At 44.6% G+C, this 23897-nt stretch overlaps 7 protein-coding genes and 2 long non-coding RNA genes across 11 annotated transcripts in view; 5 read left to right on the top strand and 4 right to left on the bottom strand.

The window, feature by feature from the left end:
* LOC135428549 (uncharacterized) overlaps positions 1 to 4594 on the bottom strand; it is an 86732-nt gene extending 82138 nt beyond the window's left edge. The window contains exon 1 of the long non-coding RNA XR_010436270.1: positions 4453 to 4594. This is a non-coding gene — a long non-coding RNA (uncharacterized LOC135428549). The remainder of the gene's footprint in view (positions 1 to 4452) is intronic.
* LOC135428399 (3-oxoacyl-[acyl-carrier-protein] reductase FabG) lies at positions 1853 to 2774 on the top strand. The gene has a single exon (XM_064682368.1). It carries the CDS (start codon positions 1884 to 1886, stop codon positions 2649 to 2651), a length of 768 nt encoding a protein of 255 aa, XP_064538438.1. The 5' UTR covers positions 1853 to 1883; the 3' UTR covers positions 2652 to 2774.
* On the top strand, positions 3877 to 5407 carry LOC135428548 (uncharacterized). Of its 3 annotated transcripts, none has more exons than XR_010436269.1 (3): positions 3877 to 4118; positions 4799 to 4937; positions 4991 to 5407. It is a non-coding gene; the product is annotated as an uncharacterized LOC135428548 (long non-coding RNA). The 3 variants fall into 3 exon arrangements; XR_010436268.1 differs by having other exon boundaries at positions 3887 to 4083; positions 5001 to 5407; XR_010436267.1 differs by having other exon boundaries at positions 3892 to 4118; positions 5001 to 5407.
* An 11-nt stretch (positions 5408 to 5418) lies between these two features.
* On the top strand, positions 5419 to 8695 carry LOC135428542 (RUN domain-containing protein 1). The gene is made up of 3 exons (XM_064682609.1): positions 5419 to 6767; positions 7106 to 7909; positions 8351 to 8695. The coding sequence occupies exons 1-3, from the start codon at positions 5422 to 5424 to the stop codon at positions 8538 to 8540; spliced, it is 2340 nt and encodes a 779-aa protein (XP_064538679.1). The 5' UTR covers positions 5419 to 5421; the 3' UTR covers positions 8541 to 8695.
* On the bottom strand, positions 8618 to 10282 carry mus81 (mus81 structure-specific endonuclease subunit). The gene has a single exon (XM_064682610.1). It carries the CDS (start codon positions 9986 to 9988, stop codon positions 8699 to 8701), a length of 1290 nt encoding a protein of 429 aa, XP_064538680.1. The 5' UTR covers positions 9989 to 10282; the 3' UTR covers positions 8618 to 8698.
* A 1378-nt stretch (positions 10283 to 11660) lies between these two features.
* Positions 11661 to 13189, top strand: LOC135428544 (GPN-loop GTPase 1). The gene is made up of 3 exons (XM_064682611.1): positions 11661 to 12361; positions 12426 to 12779; positions 12839 to 13189. Exons 1-3 carry the CDS (start codon positions 11726 to 11728, stop codon positions 13046 to 13048), a joined length of 1200 nt encoding a protein of 399 aa, XP_064538681.1. The 5' UTR covers positions 11661 to 11725; the 3' UTR covers positions 13049 to 13189.
* A 1162-nt stretch (positions 13190 to 14351) lies between these two features.
* Positions 14352 to 20855, bottom strand: LOC135428545 (mucin-5AC). The gene is made up of 3 exons (XM_064682612.1): positions 19503 to 20855; positions 19285 to 19425; positions 14352 to 15122 (listed from the first exon to the last, which is right to left on the bottom strand). The coding sequence occupies exons 1-3, from the start codon at positions 20484 to 20486 to the stop codon at positions 15051 to 15053; spliced, it is 1197 nt and encodes a 398-aa protein (XP_064538682.1). The 5' UTR covers positions 20487 to 20855; the 3' UTR covers positions 14352 to 15050.
* On the bottom strand, positions 15267 to 18212 carry TRAM (translocating chain-associated membrane protein 1). Its single transcript, XM_064682613.1, has 2 exons — positions 17464 to 18212; positions 15267 to 17063 (listed from the first exon to the last, which is right to left on the bottom strand). Exon 2 carries the CDS (start codon positions 17018 to 17020, stop codon positions 15905 to 15907), a length of 1116 nt encoding a protein of 371 aa, XP_064538683.1. The 5' UTR covers positions 17021 to 17063; positions 17464 to 18212; the 3' UTR covers positions 15267 to 15904.
* Positions 20856 to 21816: 961 nt separating the features above from the next.
* LOC135428458 (uncharacterized) lies at positions 21817 to 23363 on the top strand. Its single transcript, XM_064682452.1, has one exon. The coding sequence runs from the start codon at positions 21856 to 21858 to the stop codon at positions 23254 to 23256; it is 1401 nt and encodes a 466-aa protein (XP_064538522.1). The 5' UTR covers positions 21817 to 21855; the 3' UTR covers positions 23257 to 23363.
* Positions 23364 to 23897: the final 534 nt, after the last annotated feature.

Raw genomic sequence — 23897 nt, 5'->3', positions numbered from 1 at the left:
AATCTGAGCAAAAAACAAACAAGGCTACGAACCGGTTTCGCAAAGATATCATTTTTTTTAATTTTTTTTTAAATTGGCAACACAACTTAATGTAACGCTTATAATCAAAGCATGAACAGCTGTAAGTCTTACTACAAGTCATGAGAATCGCATAGTAGGTCAGTGAACAGTAAACTAGGTTTGCGTCTGATAAAGGGGAACATACATACACTATACGTATGTGTATACACATCCATAAATATATATACAAAATATACATACATTCGTACATACATACATACATACATGCATACATGCATACATACATACATACATACATACATACATACATACATACATACATACATACATACATACATACATACATACCTACATACATATATACATACATACATGCAGATGTGCATATTACATACATACATGCATGTAGACATAGATTTACACATGGAAACAAAAAAACAGTTTCTCTGATTGCCAGCATAGCATATTATTTTAACACTTCTAATCAAAGCATGAAAATCTGTAAATATTTAGTTTATGAGAATCGCATAGAAGAGTTCTATTCAAAATGAAGTTATCAAACAAGTTGATTAAATTTGGTCTGCACAGGTCAAGCTTTCATCTGTAAATTCTAAACAGTTTTTCCCCTACTTTCCCCTACAATTTGCCAGCCAGGTAGCTGAATTTTCCGTTAATATTAAATGCAAGATATTTTCATGCAGACCTTAGAATAGAATAAAACGATATATTTTCATAAAGCTGTTTCAAAAATCTTTAAAAAACGTCTTTAATCATTTTTTATGTGGAGCTCTAAAGTTTTGAGTATGAAAGCCTTGGAAAATGCATTTGAATTCGATGATGGAATATTTCACATAAGGTAATTGATCAACAATCAATCAGTCAGTCAGTCAAACAAAATACACTACTGTTACATTCGAGTGGGATTTGAACCCGCAATTCCCATTGCTCGGTAGCCCTAATGACTCCGTAACTTTTTAAAATTTTAAAATTTATGAGATGCTCAAAGCAACTGTTGCAATTTATAACGGTCTCGGTCAGATAAGTAGTTGGCTAGTTAACGAATGGAATATTTTTAGTAAATCCAACAGATTCCAACCGCTTGCTCTACATTCCACATAATAAGTGCTGCGATAATTTGCAACTATTGTTATCGTCATCAGCTGTCTCACTCTCTCTCCCTTTATGTCTGTCTCTGTCTCTCTCTCTCGCTCTCGCTCTCGCTCTCTCTCCCTGCTCATATATCTTGAGCACGCTCTCTTGGCTGCTTTGGGTGATATATGAGCCGATTCGTGGACGTCAGCCCGCCAGCTCGCCAGCGCAACGCTAGCTAAATGGAAATGTTAATTATCTGACAACGGAAACGCTTTAAGTTAATGTGAGCTGGCAGCAGGCCGCTGGCATTTAGAAGGCCCCTGTCTGGCGGCGAGCTCCAAACCAAAGATTCCAGCTGCATGAAACGGGAGGAGCTTCTAGATGTGCGACGGATACGACGTCAGCTTGGAGCGTGATTTCACAAATGTTTGAATTCAGAGAAGCCGCAACAAACTTTTAATTAAAAACTTGTCGCTTGACTTGCGCAAAAAAATAGAAGGGGTATTTTGAGTGGTCCGGAGGGGGTTGGGACAGATTGAAGCAGTTCACCAATAGAACTGTCAATCCGTGTGCATCAGCTGAACCCGGGACATGCATTAACGCAACAGGTTGCACTCGAGCACAAAATGCAGCGATTTGCGTCACGTTCGCCGTCGTCAGTTTAATCTTATCAGCGAGCATGAGGAATGGGAGCGCACAGCTGGGCCAGGTAGTAGTTGAGCCAGCCATAAATGAGCGGAGGGCAGCGCACGACGGGCACAGTCGAGAAGATGAGCCTCAGCGACAAGGTGGTGATTGTGACGGGCGCCAGCAGTGGCATTGGTGCGGCCATTGCACAGGTGATGGCCCGTGAGAGAGCGCATCTGTCGCTGGTTGGACGCAACGTGACCAATTTGGAGGCAACGCGCGCCACACTGCAGCAGCAGCACAAGGGCATCCAGGCACTGACTGTCGTCGCTGATGTTACCAAGGATACGGATGCGATTATACAGCAGACACTGAAGCAATTCGGACGCATCGATGTCCTGGTCAATAATGCTGGCATCCTGAGCACCGGTCCGCTCATCGATCTGGACATTGATGAATTCGATACGGTACTCAATACGAATCTGCGCGCCATTGTGCTGCTAACCAAGGCGGCAGTGCCGCATCTGCTCAAGACGAAGGGCGCTGTGGTCAATGTGAGCAGCTGTGCTGGCATTTGTCACTTCGCTGACTCACTCACCTATGGCATATCGAAGGCGGCACTGGATCAATTTACAAAAATTGTCTCATTGGAGCTGGCGCCGCAGGGTGTGCGTGTGAATTCGGTAAATCCCGGTTTTGTGGTCACCAATATACACAATCGCATTGGCATTGTGGATGAGGAATATAAAAAGGTGCATGAACGTGCCGTCAATTCCCATCCATTGGGCCGTGTCGGCGATGTCTTTGAAGTGGCCGAGGCCGTTGCGTTTCTGGCCAGCTCGAAGGCCAGCTTCACCACCGGCGCCCTGCTGCCCGTCGATGGTGGCAAGCATAATTTTACGCCACGTTAAGTGACACCAAGTATTCCCAGTTGCCCCGAGGTCACACTTTCAATATTATTATTATAATTTTGTTTTTTTCCTATTTTTAAGCGAAAATACATGCTAAAAGCGAATTCTATTCGAAATTTAAAACGTGTGGCTTCAATTTGTGGGTCGTCGTGTCTCCAGACCAAACGACCCCAAAATGACCGTCATGGTTTGCCCTCCACTCGGACTCGCCTCGAGCTTATCAGCTTATCACGAGCAGCCGCACACAAGCATTTCAGTTAAGTTAACCTAACCGCCGACCAGACCATGTCCATCATATATGTAATGCCTCCAGACACAGCTGACACATTGGTTATCTCAGACCTCATACGTACATGCGTTTGGGCTTTCCTAATCTTAAGTCTGCACTTATCAGCCACTCACAAATATTGGGTTTTTTTTAGCTTCTTTTTCTTTGAAGGAGAAACTCGCAATGTGTAGGTCATTATTTCCCTGGGTAAAATGGGTAAACAATGTCGGGAATTTGCCTTTGGGACAACTTTGGGATACACTTACGCCAAGCTATGGTGGATTTAAGAGTTGGGAAAGCTCGCGTAAAGCTTTAGCCGTGCACTGAACCAAGCTTGAAAGCTGTCAGTTTATGCATGGGCACAAATAAAGTTTTAACATAAAATCGGTTGCGTTTTACGTAATTGTATTCAAACTTATTTGGTCAATATTTAAGAATAGCGGTTACTTCACGGCTCAGTCAATGTTTTTTCCATCGATTTACTTTTCCACCCATTTTTTATCCATGAGAATGTTTAAATTCACACGTACTATCTTTAAACCCCATTTTCACCCAGTCGCGTGAATTGTTCGCGCTCGCTAAGTCATAATTTTAAATGGATATTTGAAAAATATGGTGAAAGGAGATTCTAATCAGCAGTTTCTAAGCTTTTCAACCATCCAAAGCAAAAGAAAAACCATCGGCGATATGCTCAGGATATCCGCAGACTATAAGGCCTTCAGCTTCTGGAGCTGCCACTTAGACCAGCTAAAGCTAAGTTTCCTTTCCGAAAAACATCTTCAATGAGTACCAAATTTGGGAAATTAACCTCAGCCCTTGGCAAATGCACACACCATAAGCACTTTCCATCTTCGTGTCGTACACTCCCGACGTAAACAATCTAACTGGTTTATAAGTAGGCTAATGGTACAGAAATTCTATGCAAAATGCTGAAATGCAAAGCAATCTTTTAAATTGCTGACACAACATTCTAAACTTTTAGAAAAATGTTCACTGCACGTGTCTAAATTACAAAACAGAGTAAGAAACGAAATTCAATTTGCCTTTTAAAAGATATTAGAGCTGCTCCAACAGTGCTTCTGAATGCTCGATATACTAAGCATTATTCAACAAGTTTTCGGAGCGGGGCACCATATTGAAGTGAGCTCAGGGAGCTCAATAAATGTATGGTTCCTTTTTGAGTAGAAAATATGATACAGGTAAATAGCTATAACTATTGTTATGACAATTATGACACTTGCCTTAACTGATCTAAGCCCAATAATAGACTGGTTATTGTATATATATAATAAACATAGCTAATTTAAGAACCTTCCGGCTCAACAGCTGACTTTTTTGTGAAACACTTTGTCACTCTTTCGAAGCTTGAACTTGTTGCGAATTTTAACGCCTCACAACTGATACATACATACCACGTTCTAAAGCCAGATTACTAGCAAGCAGTTAACTGAGGAGCTTCTCTTAAGATGAAGCTAAGTTTTTATGGCCACCTCCACAAGTTACAATAATAAATAAATGCATTTAAACACTTACAATTACAATGTGAATAGAGTATTGCGCAGTCGGTTACACCTTACTGCATTATTTAATATTTTTTCTAGTAGATAAACGAAATTTGAATTATATAGTTAATTTTTTTCACAACTTTCACAATTTGAAATATTTGTTTGAAATATTAATGTTCTTTTTTTTTACTGTGGCATTTGATTCAAGTTTTAATTTCAAAGATTTTTTCAAAATGTGCCACATTATTTTTTATAATTTCATGTTTGTTCTTTCAAATTTGCTGCAATTTATTAGTTTGTTGATTTGTTAATTTGTTCCGCAATTCTCGAATTGAAGTTGATTTTTGAACAATTTGCTTACAACCTTACCTTAGTTTCAACAAAGTCCAGTACAAAGAAGCACTGTTGGAGCAGCACTGATATCTTGAGCAAGAAGAGTACACATAGCCAGCTTTGGCTAAGCTTCGACAATTTGCAAGTTCGGATTCTAGTAATTGTCAAACTTTCGGCAGGGTAAGTTCAGTTAACACTTAAAGCTAGCGTCTATTTTTAACTAACTAGCCCAGCTGATGGTAGACAATCAACCCGTGGGCAAAGTTTTGTGTTATAAAAGCTTGATAGCCAGAAGGTAGCGAAATGTGGCGAGCTTTTGACATGACGTGCACCTTGCAACCCCTAAAAGTGTCGAGCTTAAAGCTGAAAGCAACCCCATTGATAAAAGCTCTGCCATGGAAAATGTTGGTGTGAAAATTGTCAGTGCGTCAAAAGCAGTCGCAGCGTGCGCATCGTGACTGCAATACCCAACAGTCTGGTTCGCCTGGTTATATTGTGGCCATAACTGAGCACTCGAGAGACCCACCCACACCCGCCCACATACATATATGCGTGAGGATTGCACAGCTGTTGGAATTGAAGTAGCGACCGATTGATTTTTCGCAATTGAATCTTGAGGCGAAAGTTGCAGTTGGGTGGTGAAAGTGTGGCAAGTGGCACACATATGGAAATGAATGACACGCTGGCCGAAGGTCAGCAGCCAGCGAGCACCAGCACCAGCACCAGCAGCAGCAGCAGCAGTGCCAGTGGCAACAGCTGTGACAATGTGCAACAAACAACAACAACAACAACAACAGCATCAACAATTGTCGTTGTCAATGTGAAGGAAGCAATCGTTGAGAGTCAAGCATATCCAGAAACAGATCCGGAGGCGGACGCCGAGGATGAGGCGCAGCCATTGAGCGAACGCTGGTCACCATTGGGCGCCAACTATGATGATGCCAACACCGCCAGCTCAGAGCTGATGACGAGTGGCGGCGACTGTGCCGAGCTGGATGAGCCACAGTTGCTTGGATGCCAGACACTGGACAAGCCGCCGCCGCCGCCGATGGCGACAGTGGTCACAGCTGGCGCGGATAATGCCAGCGAATTGGCACGTTTGCGCAGCATTGAGGAGGAGCAGGAGCTGCTAACCAGCTCACTGTTGGCATTGACCTCACAGTTTGCGCACGTCCAGCTGCGCGTGCGACAAATTGTTGAGGCGCCCACAGATGAGCGAGATCAATTGTTGCGTGATCTAGAGGATTTCGCCTTTCAGGGCATACCGGAGGTGGCGCAGCCCAATAACGACAATGGCACTGATGAAATGCAGGGGAAGACGGCACCACCCGATGGCCAGCTGATCGAGCAGCTAAAGTCACAGCTAACGGAGCTGGAGCAATTGGCGTATGATTCTGGTGCGCCGGGCGTATTGCCGCAGCATGTGCTGCTCGAGAAGCAAAAGTTCATACTGGACGAGCTGCGCACCAAGCTCAATTTGCAGGTGGAGCAGCATCAGCTGCCCGCACTAAGCACCGAACAGCTGCGCCATCAGGTGGACAATGCCATTGGCGAGTTTGTGGGCCCGCTCAAAATGAAGGAACAGCTGGTGGCACAGCTCAAAACGCAAATCACCGATCTGGAGCGTTTCATTGCCTTTCTGCAGTGCGACACCGCCGGCGGCAGCGGCACCACCAGCGCCAGCGACAAGCTAAAGCTACTTAGTGGTGCCTACAATAGCTATGCGGCCAAGCAGACAGCCCGCCAGATCCCCGCCCAGCTGCCCGTGATGGCGACCACATCCGCAGCAACAGCAGCGGCAGCCAACAGCAGCAGCCGCATGACTGCAGCAGCCGGAGCATCCGGCACGGAGCATGAACCTCGACGCGAAAGCCTGCACAGCAAGGCGCACGGACTGCTTGACAAGGCATCGCTGCTGATGCAAATGTTTGCCACAACCCATTTCGCCAAGCGACAAGCGCACTTTCAGCAGAACTCGCTGAAGAAAACGCACAAGGGCAACCACTGGGGGTGAGTACCTATCCAATAATGGGCAATTATATTGTAATACATATATAATGGGAATTGGAACAGTTGCGAGATCATTCGAAAATGCGTTACTGTTGCATGCCACGGTGGCAACGTCGCCGAAAATGCCTAATCGATTAATTGTAATATACTAGAATTTATCGTTCGACTGTGGCAACGCCATGTTGCAAAAGCTGGCAATATCGCTCAACGACAAGCTGGCAGCACAGATCGATAAGCTATTGAAATCAAATTTAACTGACAATATTCTATGATGAAAAAAAAAAAAACAGAGAAACAAATCGAATCAATGAACTTTCTAATAGATATTTGTTTTTTAGGGATCTGCGCGCACAGCTGGAGGTGGACATCCAGGAGGTAGCCGCATTGGCCGCCACACTAAGCTGCGATCGCCAGAAGTTGGCCAATATCAAGCGTGCGCTGCGCCAGCAACAGCAGCTGGCGGCGACCAATGCCAACAATGCAAGCGGTTCGATTAATGCACAAAATGGGGCATTAACCACTTTGCCGCCGCGATGCAGGCGTGCAGTTGCCAACGCCGCCGGCCACGAGCTGGCGCCTTATGCGGCAAGCGCAGCGGCTGCCGCCTCATCTGACTCGGATGAGGATATTTACGATCGGTATGACTGGGACAAGGACAAGTCTATGGGCCGACGCATTGTGCATATGCGCGGCGATTCCATAGCCACCATCGGACGCGAACTGACCAGCGTGGTGCGCAAGAACTTTGCGCGCACATTGCAGCAGCTCATCCAGCACGGACTGCGCATACCGGCCGAATCGGCGGCCACCAGCCTGATGGTGCCCTTCATGCGCTGCCTGCAGCCGGGCGCACAGCGTGTGGCGGCGGGCGCGGCGCCAGAGATGCAATTTCTTGGCATAGGTCGTGACATGCACGCCTGGGAGCTGATACTCGAGTACTATAATCTAAAGCATGGCGAGGAGTACAACAATACTCCGGCCCGAAAGCTATCCCAAAGCTTCCAATTGGATATTGTGGATGCACAAGTGGTAACGGCCAAGCAGAGCCTGCTGAGCGCCATTGGCATGATCCTGGCCATGCATCGGCCCTACAAACGCAGCTACAACGCCCATTTCAAAGCATTAATCTGTGCCGGACTTAAGTGAGTGCGCAATCTTACATTTGAATACCCTCTAGACTTTGCAATCGGGGTATATTGCAGTTGTGCACAGTTGCAGACAGAATGCAGCACCTTCCGCTCCATGAAGCTTATATTCCCGATTAGATTCTAGTCTGGGCTCCCGCATGCCATATGATAAACAAATTATTCCGAATCGATAAATATCGATCAAGAGCGAACGCTTTTGAAGCTTATAGTACAGAATAGATATATATTGATATATTGTAGAGGCAATATATAGATCAAAATAGATCAAGTGTGTTTCAATAAATAGAAAATAAACCAAATTTTAAGGAGATCGATAAGTAAGGCAATTTGGAACAGACGGACACTCCCGCCTAGAACCCCTCTTGCTTAAGCATTTAACTTATTTTTGTTTAACTTATATAAAAATATATTCACATCTATGTTTCTTGTTCGCAGCGCACATCTTCTGGTGGAGTGGCTCAATCTGATACTCAGCTGCAACGAGCTTATTGATACATACTATACGTCGAATAGCTATGTGGCATGCACGGGATTCCGCGACTCGCTGCGCTCTATTGATGCGCTGTCCAAGTTTGATTTCGATTTGCCCGTGGATCTGGCCATACGGCATTTTCGCAATATCTAAACTGATTGGATCGATCGATCGACTATGGCAACTCGTAATTTTTGTTCTCCCTTCAAAGCTAGTCCAAGTCATAAATCTTAATGTATAAATATGTGTATATAACTTTAGATATGTCCAATTAACTAATACCTACTAAATACAATTACTAAACCTAATCCCTAAAATTCGCTCATATAAAACTGATGGATACACTGGCTCACCTTTTTACCCAATGGACGCTGTAGCGGACCACAGCACAGACCGGCCAGCAGTAGACGTGCCTCGGCCTCGTTTTGGCACTTCCCGTAGGCATCCAGCAGCTGGCGCGGCGTAGCATAGCGCTCCACAATTGCTAAGGCACGATCGAGGGAGAGAGAGTGCAGCTGGAGCAGCTGCTGCACAAACACCTCGCGCACCGTTAGCTGCGCATTGCGCGCAGAATCCTCATAGAGGGCACGAAACTTGAGCAAACCCACATGACTTTTGCTCCTGGAGCTGTCGGCAGACTGTGCCTCCAGCTGCGTCTTGTCGACGCTGTGCAGCGACTTGGCTGCGTGCACATAGAGCTGCTCCAAGGCGCTACTCACGCCTCTCAGATAGCACATGGAGCGATAGTGATTGTCAGAACGTACAACTTGGATGTTTACGGACTGGACGCGCGCGTTGGTCAGCGCCTGCTGCAAGGAGTCTAGCGGCAGACCGAGCTGCTCATTGTCGCCATAGTCCTCGATCAGGTAGATAATGTGCGGCAGACCGCACTGGCCCAAGCGATGCTTCTGCTCGTGAAATCGGCCATCGCGTATGCTGCTGGCCAAATCGTCCATGCGCTTGCGCTCCACGATGAAGGGCAGCACCAGCTCATTGCCGGCGGCATCGCGTGCTATCCACAGGAAGTCGCCGACGGTTAGGCGGCGCACTTCGTGCTCCACGTTCAGAGTCTGCAGATAGCTGCGCGTTTGGTCTAATATGCGCTTGTTTTTGCCGCTTGTCTCTTGCGTGTCGACGAGCAGCACAATGCGATAGCTGCCCGCGCTCATGTGGACGATGCGCTCCCGTTCTTCAGCTGCTGCCAGCTCCAGTTGTGCTTTTTTTGTCAATTTCTTGGGCTGCTTCAGCAGTTGCTGCTGTTTTTGTTGTTTCTTTTGCACCACTTTAACCACCTGTTGAACCTGATCCTGGTACTGTGTTGCAGTGGCAGCCATTGGCAGCGTTCCTTTGCCTGCCAGCATCTGGTGCTGCCGCAGCTCATCATCGATAAGCTGACAGAGCGTTGAGCCAAATCCACGCAGAACGGCGCACTCGCGCCCGCTGTAGAGTGGCAGCGGGTAGTTGCGCAACGCCTCCAGCGCCTGCCGCACCTTGTGCTGGGACTTGCGATTACGACGCTCGGCCTCGTGGAGCCAGCGTTCCAGCCAGCGCGTAAACAGTGGATTTGGTTCCAGCAGCTTTATTTCTAAACGTGCTTCCATAACCCCGCCAAAATGATGCAAATAGAGGATGCCACCTAGTTGAACAAAATTTGCGCCTAAGTGTGAATGGCAAAGGCAACTTGATGATTTTTGCAGTAACAGCTGATGTCATATTATTGTTCTGCATGCATATTTTAGCTGACTAGGTTTGTGTGCTGCCATCTATTGTCGATACATTGAAAAAGATTGGGGAGTATTGCGCGCATGCGCATGTCATGTTTTTGTCAGATGGCCACACTGCAACCAACTAATTTGTGCAATGAGGCCGGTGTTTTGCACATATTATTCTTTCAGCGTGCACATTTATTGTTTTAAAAACTGACTATGTTTTTGTGCCTCCATCTGTTGACATGACTTGCATAATGCGTAGCCCTGAGCTACTACATCGCTTCAAACGGTACATGGCAGAGTGGCCAGCCTTTACCAATGCGAATATTCTTAAACGTGCAACTTTGCTTTGGCGCACGCTGTAGTAAGAATGACTACGGATCCCTACCCAGTAGCAGCAATTGCGGTATCAGTCGTGGGGATGCTAATCCTGGCATTAATGCCATATAAAATTGATGGATGCACTGGCTTACCTTTTGGCCAAGTGAGCGCAGCAGCACTTGAACAAACCCACACGGGAGCTGTCGGCAGACTGTGCCTCCCGCTGCGCCTTGCCGAAGCTGTGCAGTGACTTGGCCATGTGCATATAATGCGGTTCTTAGTGTTTCTTTTGCACCACTTTGACTACCTGTTGAACCTGCTCCTGTGTTACAGTGGCAGCCATTGGCAGCGTTCCTTGACTCTCCAGCACCCGGTGCTGCCACAGCTCATGATCGGCACACTCGGGACCGCTGGGGAGTGGCAGCGAATAGTTGCACAATGCATGTAGCGCCTGCCACAGCCTGTGCTGCGACTTGCGATTGCGCCGCTCGGGTTCATAGAGCTAGCGCGTGAAAATTTGATATTTTTTCTGCAGCCTAATTGCGAAACGTGCTTCTATAATCGCGGAAAAAAGCAAAGAGAGGCTGCCACATAGTTGAAACAATGGACGTCTTAGTGTGAATGGCAAAAGCAACTAGATAATTTCTGTAGTAACAGCTGATCTTAAAATTAATATTATTTATCTAAATAAATTAAATTTAAATTCTCGCGCAAGCTGACTTTTCTTGAAAAAGCTGTGCGCCGCCATCTATAGTCCATATTTACGTTTAAAGTGCCAGACATTTAGAAAATATTGATGAGTATAGAGCGCATGCGCTTGCCAAGCATTGTGCCGCCATCTATTGTCCATTGGCAGCACTGCAACTAATTTTTGCAGTAAAGCCGATGTTATAAAACATATTATATTTTTGGCGTAAAAACTTTTAATGCCCACTTTTTTTTTTAAAATTGACCTGGTTTGTGTGCCGCCATCTGTTGTCATTACTTGAATTTTAAATGCCAGATATCTTAAAAAAGTTTATGTGAGATTTGTGCGCATGTGAAGAATGTGTCACCATCTATTGTCAGGTAGCTACTCAGTTATATATTTTCGGCGAGCACACTTTTAATGAAGCCTTTCGTGTTAAAAAGCGCATGTGCATCAGCACTTAATGGTCCGTTATCTATTGTCAACTGGTTGCTCTGAGCCACCACATCGACGAAAATGATACATGGCAGTGCTGCCAGCCTTTGCAAAATTACGTCGCAGTGTGAATGTTTACAAATTCTTAAACGTGCAACTTTGTTTTGCCGCAAGCTGCAGTAAGAATGACTACGAAACCATCCAGCAGCAGCAGCAATGGCAGCACCAGTCGTGGCAATGCTAATCCTGGCATTGATGACATCAATCTGGAGGCGCTGACACTCAGCGAGGGCATACGGGACTCGCCCGTTTGCATTATTGTGCTTGGCATGGCCGGTTCCGGCAAGACAACGTTTACGCGCAGTCTCATCCAGCACGCCCAGGCGCAGTTTAATCCGTATGTGGTCAACCTCGATCCCGCATGCCGTGAAGTTCCTTATGCAGCGCATATTGACATACGCGACACGGTGAACTACAGAGAGGTGATGAAACAATATCAGCTGGGCCCCAATGGCGGCATTGTGACTGCGCTGAACATGTTCACCACCAAGATGCCCAAATTTGCGGAGCTAGTGCGTCGCGCCGGCGAGCGTGGCCACAAATGGTGCATCATCGATACGCCCGGTCAAATTGAGGTGTTCACCTGGTCGGCATCGGGCAGCATTATCACTGAGGGCCTGGCCACCATGTTTCCCACAATAGTTGTCTATGTTATGGATGTTGTGCGCTCCAGTTGCCCCACCACATTCATGTCGAATATGCTGTACGCCTGTTCCATATTGTACAAGACGCGGCTGCCCTTTCTGATAGCGCTCAACAAGGTGAGTGCAATAGAAATGAGTAAAACAGATTCTTAAAAGGCTAATAATGTTGTCGTTGAAACAGATTGACCTGAAGGACTGCAGCTTTGTGCAGGAATGGATGACCGACTTCGAGGTGTTCCAGGATGCACTGGAACAGGAGCACAGCTACGTCAACAATCTGACGCGCACTATGTCGCTTACACTTGACACATTTTACGAGAATCTAATCTCATGCGGTGTCTCAGCCAAAACGGGCATTGGCTTTGCCACCTTGATAAAGCACATCCTCGACTGTGTTAACGAATACGAGCGCGATTACAAGCCGGTGTATGAGAAGATGCGTCTACAGCGCCTGGCCGACCAACAGGCCATTGCATTCCCAGCGACAGTCGTCGATGGGGCGGGCACAGCAGTGCCCATGGGCCTAAATCTGAGCGTTAGTTATAAATAATATAAGAAAGACCTACCTAATTACTTGTACATACCTATTTGCAGGATCCTACAACCAATGCGGACAACAGTGTATTCCTCATGGCGCCCAGTCTGGTGCCGGTACAAATGGATGCAGATACAGAGGAGTCAGAAGCCGATGCCAAGAATACAACAGAGGAGCAAAATTTTCAGAGTTTCGTTCAAGATCATTTGACGGCGCAGCAAAACAAACGCGACAAACAGCAGCGGGCGCAGCAGGAACAGAAATCTTAAGCGATAGATTAAGCTCGTCAGTAATTCTAGTTTTTAAGCTGAAAGAAAAACAAAGTTTGTAGCTATATTTATATATATATATATATAGATATACACACGTATGTAACTCTTTGAAATTCGTAATGAAATCTTTATACTTTATGCAGTTAGTTTGTTCTTTATTATTTTATTCACTTTAACAAGCAAAAACATTCAATATAGTGTTTGTGTTTCTTTTTTTTTTTGTTTAATATATTTTTTGTATATGTATGTGTGTATATTTATAATTGTGTGTGTATGTATATAATGTTTGCGTAGTTCTCTGGTATATATGGACTTAATTGTTTAGCTTTGCAAATTATTGATAACAATTACAGTGATATATGAAGGATATATTATCCATTTTGGAATCTTTGATTTGATTTATTGGATAATGCACATATGCACCTATGCATGCGTGCTTGTGTATATATGTAAATGCAAGCCGTCGTGGAATTGTCCTATATTATAGCAAATACTCTTTATATGTACCACACAAATATATATATATATGTATATAGTACATGGTATAATGAGCAAATCAATTGTGAGTGCGCCATGCCACGCCCAGCTCGCCTTATAGCACACAGGTTTTTCTTTTGTTTTTGTTAAATATTATGCTTACAAAAATACAGATCATCTCAAATTACAGCTCTCAATGATTTTTACATAGTTATACACAGTTATATAGATCGACATATAAGTTATACAGTTATACATACATATTCATAAATATATATAGTGTATACAGTGTATACAGTGTACATAGTATTACTTTTCTTATCAATCGAACTATGATCTAGAAGCTAACCCATTTCTAATTTTCCCACATCTAATTTCTGCTCCGATCCGAGAAGAAAACTTAATACTTATGTTTCAAAAACATTTGCTGCAATATATTTGTGCTCGAGAGTTATATAGACTGCGACTTAATGATTACAGAATTACGTCCATCTCATGCCCCTACCCCTGCCCCACCCTCTAGCAACCACCACCCTTTCCGAAATGTGCGTGACAAAGGTTTTTGATAAGTTTGTTTTTTTTTTGCAACACTCAAAATTTGCCATCTTAAATGCATTTTAAGCTTAAAGATCGTTTAATATTTGTGCTAAAAATTATGTATACATATAAATATTTGTATAAGTTAATAAGTGTATGCAAATTGTTTATGTAAACAGGCATACACGCACACACATACAATCGAGCATAAATGAAAAAATATTATTTCAAAACGGAGAGTTCAGTGCAAAAAATAAAAAATAATAATATGATATATGGTAACAGCTTATTTAAAGAATCCTTAATATGTGTTTTCAAGAAACAGTCTTCTAGGTTTTTTTTTTTTTTTTTGGATTTTTGTTCGGGTTTTTGTTTACTTTGGAAACATAACAATGAAAATTGCTTGAGTGCCAATAAATTTGTCAACTTTGCATTACATTATGCGAGCTGCGTTTCTTATGCATAGCTTAGCTTGGACAGCAGTTTTTTTTTTGAAAAGTTTTTTAAATACTTAATAGACTAAATATGCTCTTAGGTATAGCCCAAATACAAATAGACAACTATGTGCGCCCATTTCAAACAGTTTATATCTATATATGTGTGTATATATTTCAAGGAAATTCTATTTGTTGCTTAAGAATTTAAGCTGCATAAATGGCGCACATACTTGTTTATTTGTAGAAGGTACATTTGATTAAAATACGCTGTATATAACTTTACTTTTGTGTTGGTATCAAGCTTTCCTTTGTTTTTCTTTTTCTTTAATAATTAAATTTTTGTTTTGATCAAAAATTTGTTATCTTAATATGCCTGTATGTTCTTGTATATATATATATGTATATATCATAAAAATATGTAGATACAAATATTAAATAAAAATAAGAAAAACAAAAAGACATGAATAAGCGACCGAAAAAAAGGGGCACACGTACGGATGAAGTTTTGGTTTTTACTTTCTGCTTTTGTTTTGGAATATACATTTAAATTAATCATCGTCGGACAGATTTGTTGTTGTTAGCAGCGTGGCATTATCTTCGGCGCCTTGCTCTTCAATATCCTGCATGAGAAAAGGAGAGAGAAGCGTTCTTAAGTAAATCTTAGTGTTGTATTCAATAGAATCCGAGTTTCATTGTTTCGAGTAATAAAACTCAAGTTTTATGTCAACCCCTACCCCGCAAGCCTGGATAAAAAAGTTGTAATCTTTGTTATTTTTCTTATACAAAATATATTTAGCAATTTGTTTTTGTTTTCTTTTTTTTTCGTTACATTCATTAGGACGTATAAAACCACACGATCAAAATGATAAACTAACATTAAAAGTATTTGATATATGTACACACAAACATATGCACATACATACATACATATAAGCAATGCGCACATACATATGCATACATATATGTTACATTGCTTTTGTAGTTCTCATTTACATTTACACGCACACACACACAGAGAGAGAGAGAGAGAGAGACGGAAAACACATTTGTTCATATAATTTTGATTTCTTTTTCGCATTCATGTATAAAAATAAAAAATTTGTTTATTTCAAATAAAAAATATTTGTAATTTGTAATAATAATGTTTTAAAAAAAAAAATAAACTTAAAATGAAACAAAACATTTAGGTTTACAAATAGCTTCCGCTCTGAGAGAATATTGTAAATGCAGCGCGACAGTATAAAAATGTTTCATGTGTTGTGTTGTCTAGTGTAGCAAATGCTGGAGTTCGCTGAAAGTCCGTTCGGTTCGTTTGTGTTTGTTGTTGTTGTTTGTTGCTTGAGCGTCTGGAAGTGTGCGGAAGATTTTGTTGTTGCACAGCTGCAGCTGTGCATAGCTGGATTCACTTGAGCTTCTGCTTGACGGGACTGGGCGACGCCTGGTCGGCCTCGGGCAGATCGCTCTCCTTCTTGCGCTTCACCTTGTCCTTGTTGGGGGCCTTCGCCTTCTTGGTCTGCGCCGCCAGCAGCTTAGCCTCACGCTTCGCCTCCCGCTTGGCGCGCAACTGTTCGGTGATAAACGAGTACACCAGATAGCCCTGCAGGGCGATCAGGCCAATCATGGCAATTACCGCACGCGCCTTATAGCTGCCGCCAGATCTGCCAATGCCATAGTAGAGCGTCAGCACACCAATCACCGAGGTGGCAAAGCGCACCAGGACAAAGCATACATTGTTCACAATGTTGGCACGTGCCAGACGCTCCTCGCGATCAAAGACGCCAATCAGCTGGAATATGTGGGCGAGCAGCTCGCTGAAGTAGTGCAGCGTGAGCAGCACAAGCGCCAGACGCTGGAAGCTGAGCGTATAGGCCAATACAATGAGCGTGAATCCGCTTATGGAATGTATGATCTTGGGCTGTTGCTCCTCCTTGGCGCGCACCTTTTGGAAATAGAGTTCGGGCAGCATGTGCAGATAGTATGCCAGCTGGATGATAAAGTAGAATTTGTGCAGGAAACTCATCGGATGCGCCGGATAGCCCTCCCACAGTTGGGCCACTTGGCCCAGGTAGCCCTCGCGCAGCGCCACCTGCGTGCCCCAAACGAATGAGAGCAGATAGAAGGCGACCAGCTGGCCGGATTCGTTGAAACGTGCCAGCTTGAATTTCGACAAGTGCAGCTTCTTGCTAATCTTGTCCAGCACAAACTCCTGTATGATGGCGTGCATAATGATGCAGGTGAGCGTATAAAAGAATATCGCACAATAGTCCTTAATGCCGGCCATATACGTGTACGGCTTGCCATACGGCTGCTCCCGGCTAGCCTCCTCGCCACTCACATTGTGGTGCAGCGATATGAAGGCGCTGGCAAACGATGCCGTCGATTCGTTCATCAGTCCGACAACAAATACCATTGCCACACAGGAGATGATGTCCGCATGGTTTTGTATGACAAACTCATGGCTCAATATCGGTGGATTTTTGTTGCTCGTCTTGCGGCCGATTCCCGGTTTGATGGCCATAGTTATTCTTGTTGTTGTTGTTGTTGTTTCTTCTGGCTAGTTGCTGCAATGTTGCAAGTTGAATTAGTGTTCGGTGAATGCAATCAACGGACTGCCTCTCTCTCGCTTGTTCACTCGCCCTGTCTCTCTCGCACACACGCTATCGGTGCGGGTGTGTGCGCGTGGCTGTTGCAACGTCAGCAGCAGCTGACATCGGCCGCGGAATTATGGCCATGTGCATGCAAATGCCAATTGTGTAGCCTGTGCAGCCCATGCAACAGCAGCACACACACACGCACACGCACACACATGCACACACACTAACAAAACACACAATACAAATTTGCCCTGTTGGCACACACATACACAAGAGAGAGGCAGCGCTGCTAGCGCCACACGCAAGCAAATTTCTTTTTGCTTTTCACTAGACAAGCGAGTTTGTTGTTGTTATTGTTGTTGCTTACAGGATTGGAATTTGTGCTGCAATTTGCTGACGTAGGCGTCTTCCAGTTGTGTATTTCTAGTGATTGTCTTTCTTCTTCTTTTTGTTATTCTTGTTAAACACTTTTATTTTTTAATTTAATTTAAATTTATTTATTTTTTTATTCCAGTGCGCCTGTGGTCCAGCCGCCTCTGCTGCCTGCCTGCTTTTAGTTTAGCTGCTGCTGCTGCTGCTGCTGCTGCTTCTGCTGCTGCTGCTCACCTGTAAGTGAGTGACTGACTAACTGACTGACTGACTGACTGAATGAATGTGTGGCTACGTTTCACCGAAAACGCTGTGTGTGTGAATGCCAAGGCGGCCTACTGGCAAACAGAGCCAAGAAGCAACAACAACGGCGCTGCCACCAGCCGCAGCAGTACAACAAAACATACAGCCAGCGGTAGCAACAACAGCAACACAGAAAAAAAAACTGCCACGCAAACGACTCTCGGCTCCAACGGGCAATAGTGTATCCGTCGTATTGTTGTTGTTGTTTCTGCTCACTACCACTTGTTCACGTTGTTATTTATTGCCTGCTCACTTGCGCACACAGAGCGTAGCGCTTACGTATTGCCGGCTAATGATATGCTCTCTCGCTTCCACACGCCCAGAGCGCCACAATATTATGTTGGGGCACCCAATCGTCGATGTCACGATGTTTGGCCACGATGTCCGTTTTTGATTTTTGTTTGCTTCGTGTGCCAGCCGACAGTGACGTGGAATTCGTTGTCTGTTTGGCTTATCGATAGACACAAAAGGCGTCATAACCGATTTTGCAACTCTGCCAACAAGCACGAAAAAAAAGGTCGGCCACGGCGACGTTACACGCGTGATGTCACATACTCGGATGTACGGCAAGGCTTATGCTAGGATACGCCATCTATGTAACTTGAAATACACATTTTTGTTAGCACAACCTATTCACGCTTTCATGTTGACGTCATGCGCAGAGAAGACAAATGTCTAACCGAATGTTCTCTTTCATTTTTGCCATTCACATTAATACGCGCTCATTGCACTACTCGAACATAACGGTTGAAATTCAAATATATTTTAATTCACTAAACGCGCACGTAGGGTATTGATAAACTAATGCTATATTTAACAGGGAAATTGATACTAAAATTGTATCTATATCCTTAACGACAATTATGAGTTAATTACTATTACTTAAGACAGCAGTTGGGCGTATTTTTTATTCATTATTTAACCTTTGAGGAAATTTATTTCGTTGTGTTAATGTTAAAGTTGTAGCAAGTCTAACGTTAATAATAATTAAAATGGATGTTTATGATTGTCCAAAACATATGCTCGATTTTCCATGCCCACAACGTGACCAAATCGGGCTTCTTTTCAATAATTTTTCTAAGATCATGTCATTTTTAACGTAATTTAATAAATTTGTTACGACTATATGGTTCAAGATGAAATATTTTATATTTAAAATCTAAGTTTTATGTTTTCTGAAAATGAAAAATTGACTAATGTCGATAAAGGCCAGCCTGGAGATGTAACAAATTTATTTTATAATAAAATGGTTTATTCTCGGCTCGAACCAGGCTTGCGAACTAAACTTTAAGAAGAGACAGAGACCACATTGGTTTTAATCTATCAAATCGACATTATTTAAAAAAACTACTGCCTTTAATGGCCTTTGACTAAGCAATTATAGCCTGCGAACAGGTAGCCTGGGATTAGAGCTCCCCCTAACAAAGTGTGTAGTCTGAGGGATGGATTACAAATATTGGTCAATTGTGTCGAATTTTAAAAGCATTTAATGGTAATTAAATGCATTTGTACTCACGTTACGATTCCGCTTGCGCACAGAGGACACAATGGTGCGCTTGTTGCGTGCCACCAGGCAGACCGTTATAATTAAAATCATGCCAATAAGTGCAAATCCAAGTAATGCGGGCAGCAGCACGCTATCCTCAGCCTTGTAGCCCTGCGAATGAAAGTGAGTGAGGAGTGGGTGTCAGGCCGAGGCCACAGGTGCCAACCACACACAGGCTGGATACTTACCGACCACTGGACGTATGTGGATGGATCTATGTAGGCCCAGCGTGTGTTCATCCAAGCGATGTTGCTTCTGTTCTGTTGTTGTTCTTCCTCTTGAGATTGTTGTTGTTGTGTCTGCTGCTGCTGCTGCTGTTGCTGCTGCAGCTGCTGCTGCAGCTGTGTGCTCTGCGTCTTGGCCAGCACGGGCGGCATGATGGGCTTCTTGGCTGCCGACTTGAGCAGCGGTACTTGTATAATGCGCGTGGTTATTGTTGCGGCCAGGCGATTGCTAAGCGGTGGGACGGCGGCGGCGGCGGCGGCAACGGCGGCGGTGCTGGTGGCAACTGTTGCCAGTGTTGAATATGTTGCTGGCAAGGCTGAGCGTACGGTGCTGGCCGGAAGCTGTTGTTCAGTTGTCTGCATGCTAGGAGTTGTTGTTGTTGTTGTTGCTGCCGTTGTTGTGGTTGTTGTTGTTGTTGTTGTTGCTGGCTGAGTTTTGTCAAGCTTCAATACGAACTGCTCAATGCCATTGTGATTGACAATCTGCACAGTTTTGCCCACATTCTGGCCCAACATGGCAGCCACTGGCGGAGCTGGAGCCGCAGCTGTTGCTCCTTTTCCGGCAGCAATATGTGGCAGCTGCCTCTCGCCGCCGCTGGCGCTGTGCGTGAACGCCGCCTTCGTCTTGAGGAACCATTCCGCGGGACTGGGCAAGCACTCGGCGGACACCAGAAACGGTATTAGCACGGCGCCAATGATGACCGTGCAGACAAAGATCAGGCCCAGATATGCAAAGAATGTGCGACGTCTGCGCGGCGCCGCCGACGAGCTGCGCTTGGCGCCCGACCCGGACGTGCAGGACGTGGCGGACGTATTCGACGTGGATGCGGAAGTAGTTGCTGCCAAGCAGCTGGCGTTTGTCAGTTTGCCCTCAATCCGAAAATCGTCGTTTTGCGGCAAAATTGTATATTGCAAACTGTTCTCGCCGTGCCGTATTGTTTTGTACATTTTAATTTCGTTCTTTTGCTTTTGTAACTTACTTTCAGATAACTTTCTTTGCTGTTGTTGTTGTTTTTGGTTTTCCGTTTTCTTCCTTTGCCCTTTGCTCTCGTTTTTTGTGTGTAACTGTAAATGTTGCGAATCTGTAACGGGAAGCAAGGACACTACGGGACACTTTTGCTGCTTTGAGCTCCGCGCTTCCTGCTTCTAAATTGTGCTTCACGCCAAACGCTGTTGTGCCAATTGTTGTTGTTGTTGTTGCTGTTGCTGTTGCTGTTGCATGCCCCTTACACACTAATTTTATGTTTTTATTGATTTAGCTTGGTTGTTTTGCCAGTCGAAGAGAGACGAGCGCAGGCAACAGCAGCTCGAAAAACTGCAAAAGTTTTGGCGCAGTCGCAAATCGCATACGGCTTTGCTGTTGGCAACGCTCTTAACGGTTAATAATAATTATTGGCAGTGCTGGAAAACGCAATCCATGCACGCATCTATTCATGTGTATACTTCAAGGAGTAGTGAATAAATGCGAAACAAGTCTATCGAATTTTTGATTTAATATTAGAAATTAATTTAAATTTATTCGAATACAATCATACAATATGCACATGTATAGAGCGTAAAGTTTAAAGTTCCTTAAAGTTCCTTGTGCTTTTACAAATTTGTTTGGATCGATCTTTAAAGCACCATATCAGTAGCCTGCGTTCTAAATTGAGTTATTGTACCTCTGACACTCCCTATTGGACGGCACCATATAATCTGGACATTATCTGACACGAGTACATACACGACTATATATATTCCAAATTTTAAGTCTCTAACGTTAATTGCGACGTAGAAACGCGCTGAAGCAGAGAGACGGGCAGAACGAATATACTCATTTCAAATTGTGAACGAGTATAAGCAAGGATATTGTTGCTGCCCATGGCAAAAGCTCGTTGATATACAACAATAATATGTGTGTATACAAGAATAGCATAACTGTGCCTAGGTCTCTGGCTGCGCTGACAAAAGAAGCGGGAAAAGAATTTAGTGTTTATCGTTGACGACGGACGGGTTGGGTTTATGATACACACATAAATTAAACAAACAAATTGTTAACTGATTTATGGCCAAAAGCAAATGCAGCATTAATTGAGCAATCGATCGGTTTCAATGGCTAACAGTTTTGCTGGCATAGTAAGGGAAAGGTTGCCTGAATGTGGCCGACTGATAAGGCCCATTTTGATAAGAGCCCTGACCAAGTGGCTTGATTGCGTGCACAGGCTGAAGGGAGTTGTGGGGGGAAGTTGACTGCTTATCGCCGACAATTTTTGAATGCATTGGCCTGCCGTCGCCTGAAACAGCTCAGTCACGTAAACGCTAGTCGAGTGCGAGCAACATGCTCCTGATAATCTGTCTTGGCCTTGGCTTGATGGCGGCGCTACTTAGCCTTGGCTTAATGGTGGTGCTGCCCCTGCTTGGCTTATTGGCGGTGCTGCTTGGCCTGTCGCTGCTGCTGCTCAGCCGCAAGTCGGCGCTAATCTTTGGCAAATATCCGTGCAAGGGCATATTCTACAGGATCAAGTATGGCATTGCGTTGCTTGTGCTGCGCCAGCTGCGCTATCGCATCTACAAACGCAACGAGGAGCAGCTCAGCTCGGCGGCGCATCTGGCCACGCTGGACCGTCCGCAGCCGCTGACCAACGATCCGAAAAGCTATGATGTGGTTAGCTTTATGGCTGCCAATGCAGCTGGCCAGAAGCTGATGGTGTCGCTGGAGCGTCGCAGACGCGGCGTGCTGAAGGCGGCCCTATATCTATGGCTGCCCGATGGCCATTTGTACTCGCTGCCCAAGCTGCCGGACATGGTGCACTTTACCAGCGATGGCAACGAGGAGAGCACCGAATTTCGTGGTGCCGGCTTCCATCTCTATCCGGAGGAATCGATGCGCTTCTGGCGACTCGAATATGTGGGACAGCTGCGACGCTCCATGATCAACGAGCCGGAGACGAACGATGAGCAGCTGGTGGATGTGCAGCTGGATATGAAATTCACAAGCACGGCGGAACATTTTAACTACAATCGGGATCTTAGCTCATCGCTGATTGCCGACTCTATAGCGCGCGAGGCCTGGAACGATAGCTTCTACGGCATGCTCAAGAGCGTCGGTCACATTGTGGAGAAGCGTACGCACTATGAGCAGAATGGCCAGCTTTCCGGCAGCATTGTGCTCGGCCAGAGCCGGCTGCAGCTGGAGCTGCGCGGCTTTCGGGATCATAGCTTTGGCACTGAACGCTGCCTCAGCTCCATCAATCGCTATGTCTACTTTGCCCTGCTGCTAGACGATGGCAGCAGCATGGTCGTTGGCAATCTTAGCCAGCCCTCCTTCTTTCTATCCTCGCTCAAGGTGGGCTATGTGTGCACGCCCCAAGGAGTCTATCAGCCGATCACCGCTAGCAATTTTGAGCTGTACTCCTACGGGGAGAAGGGCACGCCGCCCCAGCATCAGAATTTCATAGTGCATACCGCGGAGCGCGCCTATCTGGTCCAAATACGTGTGGAACACAGCGCTGTACGCTATGTGGGCGGCGACTGGGAGTCCAAGGTGTACAATCAGTTTGTGGCCTGTACCGTTAATGGCATCAGCGGCCAGGGACATGCCGAATATCTCTACAGGCACAACATGGGGCGGCCCGAGTCGATCAACTCCCAGGATCCGCAGTGGTATCAGCGCATTAAGTGCTTCGAGCGCAGTCTGAGCAATATGGAGCTTGTCTGCGATGAGGATTTTATATTCTAGGACATCCTAAATTGGATACATATATATACAACTTGATGCATACCTATGTGATAAATAATGTTATTCTTTGACAGTAGTGAGTAAATAAAAGTATATAGTTATCAAAACTCAAAGGATTTTTTAGGCCAGCAATTTTGTCTTGCTCGATGACATACTCAAGGACATGTCCTCAGGTATGTCGTGCTTTATGATATAAGTATAATACATGTTAGAACAAATCAATGCTTATGTCTAAAATAAGACAACGCTGGAAGACAAACACTAAAAAGAGACGCTCTAAAACTTAATTCAAGACGTCTTCGACGACTTTCTTTTAACAGCTCTTAGCCCTTAAGGAAGCTAAGACCTAGTGTTCTTGGATTTTTGGAAAACTCTTTATTAAGAGCCATAAAACGAAAGTTTTATTACCCACCTATTGTTTCAAAGACAGATATATGATATAGTATACTATACTATAATAGAGCTAATATATACAGATATATATACTATAATATAACTGCGATATACAGATATATGATGTAGTATACTATAATATAGCTGCTATATCTCTATATATAAAACTGTTTGTCCTGACTGACTGACTGATTGGTGATCAGCGCACAGCCCAAACCGTAAGAGCTAGGAAGCTGAAATTTTCACTG

This window comes from Drosophila montana, unplaced genomic scaffold, assembly GCF_035044405.1.
Source record: "Drosophila montana isolate Dmon_TW-CO22-7 unplaced genomic scaffold, ASM3504440v1 contig_2481_1, whole genome shotgun sequence".
Lineage (NCBI taxonomy): Eukaryota > Metazoa > Arthropoda > Insecta > Diptera > Drosophilidae > Drosophila > Drosophila montana.
Note: the sequence above shows the minus strand (reverse complement) of the source record. Positions and strands in the feature narration are given on the sequence as shown.